Source organism: Zonotrichia albicollis, chromosome 13 (assembly GCF_047830755.1).
Source record: "Zonotrichia albicollis isolate bZonAlb1 chromosome 13, bZonAlb1.hap1, whole genome shotgun sequence".
Classification (NCBI taxonomy): domain Eukaryota; kingdom Metazoa; phylum Chordata; class Aves; order Passeriformes; family Passerellidae; genus Zonotrichia; species Zonotrichia albicollis.
In genome coordinates, this window is record NC_133831.1 from 12,272,365 (window position 1) to 12,284,230 (window position 11,866).

The 11,866-nt window shown below is 49.7% G+C and overlaps 1 protein-coding gene across 1 annotated transcript; it reads right to left on the minus strand.

The window, feature by feature from the left end:
* Positions 1-361: 361 nt before the first annotated feature.
* Positions 362-8,065, minus strand: LOC141730825 (hydrocephalus-inducing protein homolog). Its single transcript, XM_074551251.1, has 5 exons — positions 7,997-8,065; positions 6,072-6,206; positions 4,454-4,653; positions 916-1,034; positions 362-366 (listed from the first exon to the last, which is right to left on the minus strand). The coding sequence occupies exons 1-5, from the start codon at positions 8,063-8,065 to the stop codon at positions 362-364; spliced, it is 528 nt and encodes a 175-aa protein (XP_074407352.1).
* Between the last annotated feature and the right edge of the window lie 3,801 nt (positions 8,066-11,866).

Consider the following 11,866-nt stretch of genomic DNA (forward strand, 5'->3'; position numbering starts at 1 on the left):
CACGAGACTCCTGTCTCTCCTGATCCCTTGGATCCCTTCTTGCTGGCCAGCAAATATGCCTGGGGGCAGGTGGGCAGCAAAAGGAGGCCCAGAGGAACAAGTGAAGTGACAGCCCACAGCAGGAGGGGACACAGGTGAGGAAACACAGCCAGCCTGGCTCTGCAATGTGACAAACCACTACAGAATGAGCACCGTGAAAATCATCTCCCTGTCCAAACCCACAGCCACATCAGTCTTTAAATATTTTATACTGCTGTGATTTCAAAAACCAAGCTGGAGCGTTTAAAATTAAATAAAAAAGGGACAAAGGAAAGATTAATAAGTACAGAGCAGCTTCTTTATGAAGACTGAATGGGATTCCTCAGTCTAGAAGTGATATGGGAGATAGGTGTGAGAGGTCTGCAACAGCATGAACAACCTGGGAAATGGGGATGAGGAAAACTTTGTCTTGACTTGTCACCAACCAGGAACTCAAGGGCCTGAAAATGTTATTAGACAGAAACTACATTTATGTGTAGAGGGCAACATAGAAAAAGGGTCTGTGACAAGCCAATGGAGAAGCAGCATATGGGACAGAGGTGTGCAAGAAATCCATTGCATTGGAGAGAGTCTGATGGAAACCTCACACCTCTCATATAGCATTGCCCAGGAATAAAATAAAACTTCACCCAGGCATAGCCCCATGGTAGTGGAGAATTAGGGTTCCTCCTCCCTCCACTCAGCAACTCCCAGCAAAACAGGAGTCCAAAAATCCTGTTTGAGGGGGTTTTATCAAGTCCCTAAACACCAAGGAGTTCTCAGTTTTCTTTGGGGTAAATCTGGAACAGGGAGGCACCTCTAGAGGGAATGCAGGGGATGGGACAACAGGGAGCCATGTGCAGAACTGTCCTGTGCCCTGCAGGGCCCAGCACTCACCTGAGCTGCAGCTCAGGAGGCTGCAATGGTCACCCTTGGTCAGCGGGTGAAATGTCACTGTCACCTTCAGGGTTTCACCAGCGCCCAGAATTCCTGTGGCCGGCACCACGGAGAAAGGGCTGCAACACAGAGAGAGGGGTCAGGCCTGGGGACACCTGGCCATGAGATTCCTGCTGCACTGCAGCTCCCTTGGGCAAGCAGGGAGCAAACCAAGCACAGCCAGCAGAAGACAGGACAGGATCACAAACAGCCACTGAGCCACTGCTGAGGAGATCCAGCCCTCACAAGATCCTGGGGGTAAAATGACCTCAGCTCCCCATACTCTGCATCCAGCTCTCTGCAATGAGCCTCAAGGCTCCCACTGCCAGCAATCCCATCAGAGAATGGTTTGTGAAGAGCACAGAGAGGGTTCAGAGCTATCTGCATGCACAACTTGACACTTACTGCCTCAGGAATTCCTCTTTTCCTGCTGCCTATAAACCACATCTCAAGAGATGCAAATGTTAGGGCACTACCTATCCTGTGAGATTGCAGCCTAGGAATCAGACAGGGAGAAGGAACTTTTCCTTGAAGACCGAGGAATAATTACTGTTGAATTTGTAGTGTAGTTCTTTGGTTTATTTTACCTTGAAAACATGCTGATTTAGCCTAAAACGGGCACATTTTATCAGCATTTCAATGAAAGCTGCTCTAAGAAAAGGAGCAGTCAAAACTCTAAAAGAGTGCAAATAGAGTGCAGATTGTGGGAGGATGGATTGTAAGAGAATAGATAGTGCAGGAGGAAATCTCACCCCTGAGGATTTGCAGCTGTGCGGATTACCAAAGAGTAAGAACAGCCTTGCCCTTAATAGGTCACCTGGTCCCTGTCCAGTAAGGATGGTGCAATAAGGATGGGTGTTATAAAAGAGTGGATTAGCTGGTGGAGAGTCGGAGTTTTTCAGCTGTGCTGTGAAGAGTAAGGGTCAGGTGGTCGTGCTAGGGACAGCAAGGGTTAGTATGTGCTGTGAGGGACAGGAAGGAGGAGGAAAGGAGTCAGTGTTGTGAGGAGCTGCCTGTGAGAACTCACAGAGAGAAGGCAGGAAAGTTTTACAGTGGGATGATAGACTGACAATGAGAGTCAGTTCCCATCCACCATCGACTGGTGCCAAGCACCAACACCACCAGCAGATTAGAGCAATACAGTGGCATGGAAACAAGACCCAAAAGGAGGATGTCATTTACAGTCTGAAGGATCCCATCCCAGCTAAATGAAGCACCAATAGCACAAGCACATCAAGGAAGCAGAACAGGAGGTTTCTTTGTATTTAGCAGCAATGCAGTCTGGGACTCTGGGCTGTCATGTAGGCTGGTAACTGTTTGCTTGGATGCAGATGTGTTGGTGCACTTTGGATTTAACAGGAGCAATCAGGATTGGTCACCAGGTAAACAGCTCTTGCCTGACAAACACAAGACTCTGTGCATTGATGCTCAGGGGCAGCTCAGGGGAAATGTGCTCCTGCCCAGCAGCTGCTGGGCTTTGTGCACTTCTACAGCCATGGCCTTGGTGCTTTGCCAGTGGTCAATCTGTCACTTAAAAGTGTGTTCTGGGGACTTTGGTGATGAATGCATCACACCCAAAAATAAAGAGAACATCTGGCAAGCTGAACTTTATTCATGTCAGTAGTGACAGCTGATGAACTTGCTTCAGGTTCTGCTCATTAAGGACCTCTTGCTGTAATCATGGGCTGATCTGTTCACATTGCCACCGGTGAGAACATCATTGCTGGCTGATGGAGAAGCCTTGGGCCAGCAATGTTCATGTTCTGGACGTGAGACTTTGGAGGGAGGGGAGGAAAGACAAGGCCCCAGCAGCCCCAGAGCCAGATCAGTGCTCGTGCTCCTGCATCTGCCCCGGGGCTGATGCCAACACTGCTGCAGCTCTGCTGGGGCTGGGGGGATCAGGGCCTGCTGGGGGCAAGGCACAGCATTCTGTTCTCAGTCTTTGGCCAGAAATTTCACCGCAATAGAGAAGCTGCCAGTTAGGGGAATCCCTGGCCAGGCTTCAGCACTACCTTCCATTCCCTTCCCTTCCCACTCCTGCCCCATGTTTCATGCTCCTGCCTTCAGGTGGCAGGATGGGAATAACATTCCAGGGGTGACTTCAGGGCTTGCCTGAGAAAGAAGGTGTCTTCTTATTTTCAAATTATCAGGAGAAGAGGATCCAGCCAAGTTCAGGACTCAGCTGTCAGGATTGAAAAACTGAGTGCAAATCAGCCCCTGCATCTCCTCCATCCCTGGGCTGTACCCACCAGACTTCTCTGTTCCTGCTGGAGCACTCATCTCTCACACACACCTGGCTCCCCAAGACCCAAGGACACAAGCTCTACTCCTCTGAATTTCAGCCAGCATCACTAAGCTGTTCCCTGAGCCCACAGCTAGAAGAGCTGTGAAGGAGACATCCCTGACACTGCAATAACCAAATGAAAATCACTGCCAAGAGATAGGCCTGGAAAGCTAAATTTTGGGCTTTTCTCTGTTGATTGTGAGCTGCTCCTTAGGACACTTCTCATCCTCTTAGATCCATCCTCTCAATGAATCACTACTGCACCTGACAGGCAGAAAAGATAAGGTATGGAGGGGGTTTTAATAGGTTGTTTTCACCTGCTTTTTAACTAGGTCCATTGGTATGTTTGTTTTCTTGTATGGCATCTAAACACAGGTCCATGTCTCCCAATGGCACCTTGCAATCCCCAGACACTGCTCTTGCTTTGAGCAGTGTGTTTGCTCAGATGATTTCCAGAGGTCCCCTCCAGCAAAAGTTCTTCTATACTTTTATCTTCTAAATGAGTCCAATTGCTTTTCACGTATTCACTAAATGTCTCCTATTTCCTATAGACCTGTGCATGTCCCTATGGGCATGTGGTATATGGAGAGGCATTACAGGAGCTCAACCTTCATCAAAGTTCCCAATGAAGAATGCATGATCTTTTGGCAAATATTTAACACAAAACAAAAAGAAAAAACAGCAGAAACACAGGAACTTCAGAGTATCTAAAAAGAAATCCCAATGGAAGGGGCACAACCTTATTCAGAGATTTAAATCATCTGTTTGAAATTTTAAACTGTCTTTCAAAGGTTCATCATGGAACAGAAGAGGTGACTGATGCCCTAGGCTGACAAGGGTAATCAGATCAGCTTTAAGTAACAGGAACTGCACTGGCTGCCTGCAGCACAGCTCATGTTGGGCATCTCATGAGAGGACCACTGCAAAACCACGTGCTTGTGTCCTCCCAGAGAATGGGTCTATTTGGCTAACAGTGGTGAGCAGGCATTTCAGAAGCTGCTAGTGCTCAGCAGGGTGCAAGCCAGCTACTAACATGTTCCAGCAGCCTCCAGGAAATTTGGGACAGAGAAAGCCCAAAGGCCGCTGCCATCCATGCTGCTCATTTCCAGCCAGGCTGCAGGGCAGCAGCTGCAATGCTCTGGCTCCTTTTGCTGCTCTTTCCCAACTCTGCTCTCACCCAAAGGTGTTTGCACAGGGACAGATGAGCTGCCTCACCTCGGGGTGCTCAGCTGGTACCGAGCTTTCACGTTACCGACATTGCGCACCAGCAGAGTCTGCTGGGTGCTGTGCTTGACTGGACACTTGGAGAAGTCCAGCTGAGCAGGGAGGTCCAGCACAGCTCGGGCACCAATGGCCACAATTGGCACAACGATCCTTTCCCTGGCAGTGACGCAGACGAACTCGTGGGAATAATCCTGCAGGAAAAGAAACTGGCTCAGCACAGGGCATTTAGTGCCATCCCCATGGCAGAAGAAAAATCATCTCTACAACCCTTCAAGGGCATCAATTTACCTATCCCACCCTAAAATGAACACTAAGTTCTACTAATATGTCACATTTTAAAGACACCAGTGCACTTTGCAAAGCCTGTCTCTGTGGCATTAAGCTCTTGTGTCACTTGGGTCATACGGAGAACTACCCTAGGCCACCATAATTTTTACTCTAAATTTTAATGATGTTAAATAGTTCCTAAGTCCCTTCTAAGGAACATGGAGCTAGGGAACACAGGCTCGTTGCTCTTCAGGTTTCTATATTCCCACTGTCTGAGAATAGGACAAAGCGTTCAATTAACTCTAAGCAGCAAAAGGAAGAGGAGAAAACAGCTGCATCCAAAGAGATCCTGCACCTCTGGCCTGGTGCAGAAACATCAGTTGGCTCACAACTCCCCTCTAACTTTGCCTGTCCAACCAAGTCAGGAGAAGAACAGTGCTAAGAGGTAGCAGGATGCTGTTGGAAAAGGCCTCTCTTTGTTTCCCTGCAAGGCTTCCTCCCTTCCATGCCATGCCCTCAACCCTTCTGTATGAACAAGCCTCCAGATCCCAGCACTGAGATCAGACTTGTCAGGGCCTCAGCACTGCTGTGCAAACCTCCCCACAAAAGCACCTTTGGCATGGAATGGGTGCCAGCTGACAGAGCAAGCACAGTGCCAGGCATGAAGACAGAGCCCCAGCAGTGTCACTGCCACGGGCTCTGGGCCCACAGCTCTGCCTGTAGCTTGTACCTGCCCTGCACCAGCTCCTTCAGGCAGGTGTCCAAGTCCCCTGCAGCTCAGCAACCTCCTGCTGACCAAGGGCACCCAGAGCCCAGTGTGCCTGTGCCAGGCCAGGCTCACGGGCACAGCACATCCTCTGCCCTGGCCCTGCAGCTGTGCCAGGCTCACTTGTGCTCTGGGACAGCACAGCTGCAAGGCTGCACAACAGAGGGGGTGAAAAAGCACCGGCTTTGCTCCAGCCCAGGGGCAGGCAGGGAAGCTGTTGGCAGTCCAGGAAGGAGGAAAGCTCTCTGACCTCTTTTTTCCTCTAGTGTTTTCCATAATAATGAAACCCCTTCCACTGGACCTAGAGATGGCCCAACATCTATCAACAGCCCTCTGTAATTTTCATCCTGTTCCCTGTGCATCTTCCCTTGGCAGTGCTCAGGAATGTGCAGGGAGGGGAAGCAGAGCCTGTCAGGCCTGGCTGCAGTGCCCTCCAGCAGTGCCAAGGTGTGACTGGCTGCAGGCTGCCTGCCCACGCCTGGAGCCCAGCTCACAGCATGCAATGGGCTGGAGCCAGAGTGCAGGGCAAACAATGGCTGTGGAGATCATTGTGTGCTTTGGCCCCTCCAGCCTCACCTTGCTCTCGTTGGGGGTGAAGCGGATGCGCACGGGGGCAGAGGCACCCGGCAGCACGACACGGTATGCGTTGTTGGAGCTCATGAGCTGGAAGTAAGGTGAGCTCTCCATGGAGACCTTCACCACCTGAGGAAACTGCAGCAAAGACAGGAAATGATGACTTTGCCACTTGTGGAACCAGGACGAGAGGAGACCTGTCCATGCCCTGATGACATCCCTCCTTGGCCCCTTTCCCAAAGCACTTTCAGCTGTGCTGGCTCAGGCACATCATTCACAAGGCTGAACTTGAATCCCTTCTCTCTGGCTCCAGCACTGTGGCCTGGGGCAGTTGGGCAGCGCCTGCTGGGAAGGAAGGGCCGAGCAGGTCAGCACCAGCAGGATGGAGACAGAGCACCTGAACCAAGTCACCTGCATATTCAACAAGGCCAAAAAACCTGCTGGCTTCTGCCTGCACACAGCCATGAAGCTGTCATGTTCCAGAGGGGGAATGTGCTACCTAAAAGCAAACCAGCAAATTACTGTGGGGGAAGGAAGAAATTCCCTTCTAGCAGATCAGGTTTGGGTAGGGATGTTCTGGGGATACAGTCAGGCAGGCAGAGCAGCAAGAGAGAAGACCAAACACTGTGGTCTTACTGGGAATAAAAGCAAACCTGAAAAGCAAAAGAAGGAACACAGCAAGAAAATCCCTAAAAAAAAAGGAGATGACAAAGAGAATTTAAATAGGCAGTAAAGCAGCAAGGAGGAATCATAAAACCATGAAAGCAATCAGCTTGCCAAAAGTGACAGAAACACAGACAGGCTGTGCCTATGGACTATGGGCTTCAAAGGCATTTTCTGCCTGGAGAAACAGGACCAGCACTGACTGACAGTGTGGTTCCAGTATGCAAAGCCAATCTTGGCTCTCCAGGGCTTCCTGCTGCCCGTGCAGGCAAGCTGGGCTGCTGGGCATTCCTGCCTGCAGCCAGCAGGCCAGATTCTGCCCTCTGGGGCTCACAGACACAGCACACATGCATTTTCTAGCACACTGATAGCATCAACCCCTGAGCACCAAAATGCTCTCCAAAAGTCTAAGCCAGATGATTTGGACTCCCTCCTGTCTCCTCCCACCAGTCCACTCTTGGCACAAGCCTCATTTGAGAAAATGCTTCCCTGACTGAAATTCAAAATGTAAAGAGTTGTCCTCTTTACAGTGGAACACAACTGCTGACCTTTTTCAACTTTTTACCTCTCGTCTCTCTTGGGAAACTGCAAAACAATCCCAATTACTTCACATGAAGGTGCAAACCTCCAGGAGCACATGGCTTTGGATGTGCTGTGGTTCTGCTAAGGGAAAGCAGAGCACCGTGTTGCTTTTGGAAAAGCTGAGCAGAGCTGGATGAAGCTGAGCAGGAGCCTCAAGTGGCACCTAAAGGCCTCTCACTGCTTCTGCTCCATCAGTCTGATGGCAGGGCTCTTTCAGAACATGGTTCCTGCAGTGCCAATGTCATTAATGAGAAGGAATTCCAGCATAAAGTGCAGAAGACTCAGCCTCTGAGCTGACTGTGAGCTGCACAAAGGGAGCCAAACTGGCTGAGAGAGGCAGAGATTCCTACCAGGAGCCAAGATTAACCAAGGAGATACAGGGTGTGGTATAGACTCGAGGCAAAGCACGAGAGCAGGTAAGAACTGCACAGTCCTCAACATTCCTATCAATGCAGAGCTTTCCAGAGAAGGAAACTCCTTTGGCATAGATACCATCAACACATGGCCAAAATCAGGGGACAGTTCCCAGCACAAGAAGATTTCCACCATCTTGCAGAACAAAGGTGCTGAGACATTTTCTTCTGCATGTGCTACAGCAGATAACTTGCTTTGCTGTACACTGGGGAAATGACAGCACTCTCCTCTTCCAGCACAGCATTAAAGCTCTGGGTGCCAGCACTTACCTTGTCCTTATTCATGAGAGACAGCGCCATCTCATAAACCTCATGAGCGACGATGTTCTCAAATACCATCTCTGGTGGGGAAACCTCAAACGAGCTCGGTTTCGCGGCACCTGTTGATGACTGGAGAGGCGAGAGAAAGCAGGGAGAGCTTCAGCTGCTGGGAGGAAGGTTCATCAAGGATCCCTTCCACTGATCCCAGTGAAGTACAGACTCTGGGGGAGCACGTCTGCCCAGCCCAAACTGGGCAAACAGTGGCTCACCCACCTCTGCTCTGAGCTGATCCACAGCTGCTGGGCCACACAGAGCAGGCTCAAGCCAAGCAGCTCTTTTGGCATGGATTTCTCCAGGTTTCTTTCTCCAGAATGCCAGGCAGCACTTTCCTAAAACACAGCCCTGTGCCCATGTGGTCACAGAGCTCTGGGGCACTGACTGAGCACTCATGGAGTAAGTAAAACCCATGAATATACAGGAGACTCTACAGGAAACAATTTTGGGATGTCCTTTACTCTGAGAGAGGAAAACCCAGGCCCACACAACTGCAAATACCTTTTTTGCTCTAGAACTTAGACATCAGTAAGAAGAGAACAGTACCAGAGGAAGTGTGAGAGATGAGGTGATATTTTGCTGAAGACAAAAGGTTATTAAGCAAAAGAATGGAATTTGCTGGTTCTGTGCGTTGTTTGTGGTTTGGATTTGTTCAGGTTGGTTTGTTGAGTGTCACAGTGAGAGGGACAGGGTTGAAGACTCGACCGAAAGGAAGGAGGATGAGAGGGGAGGGCACAGAAAAGTTGGTGCTCAGTAGAGAATGGAAGCTCCTGAGTGCCCATCCAATGGCAAAGGGCATAGGGACCGCCCCAGCCGGGTACAAAGGGGATACAAAGATTGCCATTTTCTGGGAGGGTGTGTGTGTGCTTGGCTCTCAGGGAGGGAAACACGCCTGGCTCAGCTGAATCGTTACTAATAAACCATTTTCTTTTGCGTCAATGATTTTGTCCCCTTTAATTGTACTTAAAAATTAGTGTGTTTCAAACAGAGGGAAAAGCAAAAATAAAAAGACAAATGAGGTGAATGCTGTATGAGGATAAGGTTCAGTTGTTTTTCCAGTGACTTGGGTAAAAGTAGAGTTGTTATCTCCTTTTCCCATGTGTTTTAAATGGGCGCTTTCTTGTATTTATTGCTATTTTATTTAATACCATTGTAGAGGCACATCTGGAATGATGAGGCAACAACAGCAAATGCTTCTGGAGCAGAGACATTGCTTTGAGAAAACTCTGCCCTGCTTTGTCTGCCTTCTCCAGCCACACTGCTGTCACTGCAGAGACGCAAGCAGGTCTCCTGTGCGACTTCACAGCAGACACATTCTGCTGAAGGGAGTGGCTGCAGCACACTGTCCCTTAGCTGTGCCCTTCCCTGAGGTGTTCCCAAGGCTCCTCTCCAGGACAATCCTTTACCTGGATTGTGTTCCGTGTCTCTTGCTGCCAATTTCCTGCTCAACAGCCCACCTCAGTCACCTACTCGTTTGGACTGTGCTTTCTACTGAGCCAGTCCTGCCAGAAAAGCCACTTTAAACACACCTCTGAGTAGGCACTGATCCAGGCAAAGCACATCCATTCCCCTCTGCCCAGGGCCAGTCCCCTGTACATCTGGCAGCCTGCAAAATCTAACACCCCGTCAGGGTCCAACACATTGTTTCAGCCCAAAGCAGTAATGCAATTTGTTTTGTTAAATCTGAAGTAATTCCTGCAGGTCCTCAGCCTTCAAAGGCCAACGCTGCCACTCTGCAGGGAATCCTGTGACCCCGAGCATTTGATGGTGACCACACCAAAGCAAGAGGTGGCTCCTTCAGCAGGAGAATGGCAAAGGGCAATGTTGTGCCTTTGTGTCCTCAGCCTTCCCCCTGTTAGCAATGGCAGCTGCACTCCAGCACAGCCCAGCAGCTTCAGCAGAGGGTATTTGTGTTGGCTTAGTGCAGATCAGGACTCCACCACTCCCAGCACCTTGCAATGACAGCAGGACCTGGACACTGAGGTATTTTGCTGGAGGCAAGCCTGTCACAAACACACACCCTCTTCAAACTTCACGTTAAACAGAAAGGACAAGAGCAGGAAAAGGCTACCTTTCGACGAATCTCACTCCTGTCTAGAAATGGGCCAATTTTGGGCAGAATACTCTTCCCAGGACTGGCCTCCTTCTTTGTGCTGAGAAACTTCTCCCTCAGGAACTTAGAGGGAAGCAGCTGAAAGGCAAAAATACACCAGCTAGAGCCTCAGAGATGTGCTTGTTCAGAAAGGTTTTTCTTGAACAAGTGGTACTGGTGAATAACTTGTGATCACAGCCACTAGGACAGTCCTAGAAGCCCTGGGAGTCTCCTGCTGAAATACTTAGCATCAGTCAATAAGACAGAGTGCAATACACATACTCCAGCCACATGGCTCTGTCCCATTGGCTTCTCCATGATTGGATGGGACATGGTTGGGGATTTCTGCTCTTTGGGCATTTGTTTCCTCTCACGTTTCATTGGATTGAGGCAGTGACCTTTCCAGAGAATGGGGAGGAGCTCTCAGAACTGCCTGAACTCTATCCCTGCACAACACTCAGAACTCACAGCAAGGAGATATCACTGCTATCCAAGAGATGCAAGAAAACAAAGCTGTACCAAGAGTGAGGTGCACAGGAATGTGTCCAGGTTTTAGCTGTCCCTGTTGTTTTCTCTGTCTGGGCTGACAGAGCCCTCCACAGAAGAAAACAGAGGCATCTCCTTGGCAGAGCCTCAGCAGTGGGGCATCTTCAGCCAAGTGAGCTGCAGACAGCAAGGGACCTTTGTGGCCCTGGCTCCATCCAGTGCTGCCTGCAGGGCTGCATCTGTGCCCACCCAGGAGCTGGGAGAGAGCAGCTGCCTTGGCAGCTCTTCCAGCTGGACCAGCCGTGGCTCTCAAGGCTTTGGGCAGAGTTTGAGCTTTCCCCCTCACATGCCCGGGTGCCCAAGGGCAGGATGGTCAGAGCAGCACAGGTGAGTGCCCAGCCTGACAGATGGAATGGCTGTGGCAAAGGGGAAGGAAAGAAGCCCATGCTGAGGGCTTCAGCTGTCCATTGGTTTCACTTGGCTCTGCTGGCACAGCCAGGCAAGACGCTGGGCTGTCCCTGACACACCCACAGTGTTCCCTACTGCACCAGGACAGCCCCAGCAACAGGAGCACGGCACAAAGGGCTGGGGAGGGGCTGTGCAGCTTCACAGCACTGCTGGAAAACAGGGGCAGGGAGAGCAGGGCCAGCAGGGCAGTTTCCAGTGGATACTTACACTAAAAGATTTCAGCATTTCCCTGGACAAAAGACGAGGTGTTGATGTCTTCTTCGGCAATTCAGACGCCATCTTGAATGGATGATGTCACAGATGAGACAATGCCTCATCAAAACTGGAAGGAGCAAGAATGGAACTCTGAAAATCCAGAACCCAATTCATGGCAGATTCAAGGCATATACTGGTGCTAAAAATTTTGTATTATTTGAAAGTAGTTGAGTGCTTGTTTGGCATAAGTAACTAGTATTTTTAGGCCTCTAGTTGGACTTTATTTCAACTATATGGCTACCTTGTGCAATTCAAAGATGGATCATACTGAAACCTGGAGCTAAAAAGCTGAACATTAATAATAGTTTGAACAGAGAAAGCTATAGCTTAAATATTACTTAAAAACAGCTAGAGTGGACCTCCTCTTCTTTAGGCTAAACACCCCCTGCTCTCTCAGCTGCTCCTCACAGGACTTGTGAGAGATTGGAATGTTATGGCTAATGGCTTAAATATTGTTAGGAAGGACTTTTTGCCCATTCTGACAAAACTGAATAAAGAAGCTGCGAACAATGAAGCCAACCCTT

Excerpts from the sequence above, each read along its gene's own strand:
- LOC141730825 (XM_074551251.1), bottom strand. The coding sequence starts at position 8,065 with ATGGTATTTGAGAACATCGTCGCTCATGAGGTTTATGAGATGGCGCTG. Across the intron at positions 6,207-7,996 it reads CTCTCATGAATAAGGACAAG|TTTCCTCAGGTGGTGAAGGT; the intron begins GTAAGTGCTGGC and ends TCTTTGCTGCAG. Across the intron at positions 1,035-4,453 it reads TACCAGCTGAGCACCCCGAG|CCCTTTCTCCGTGGTGCCGG; the intron begins GTGAGGCAGCTC and ends TCTGTGTTGCAG.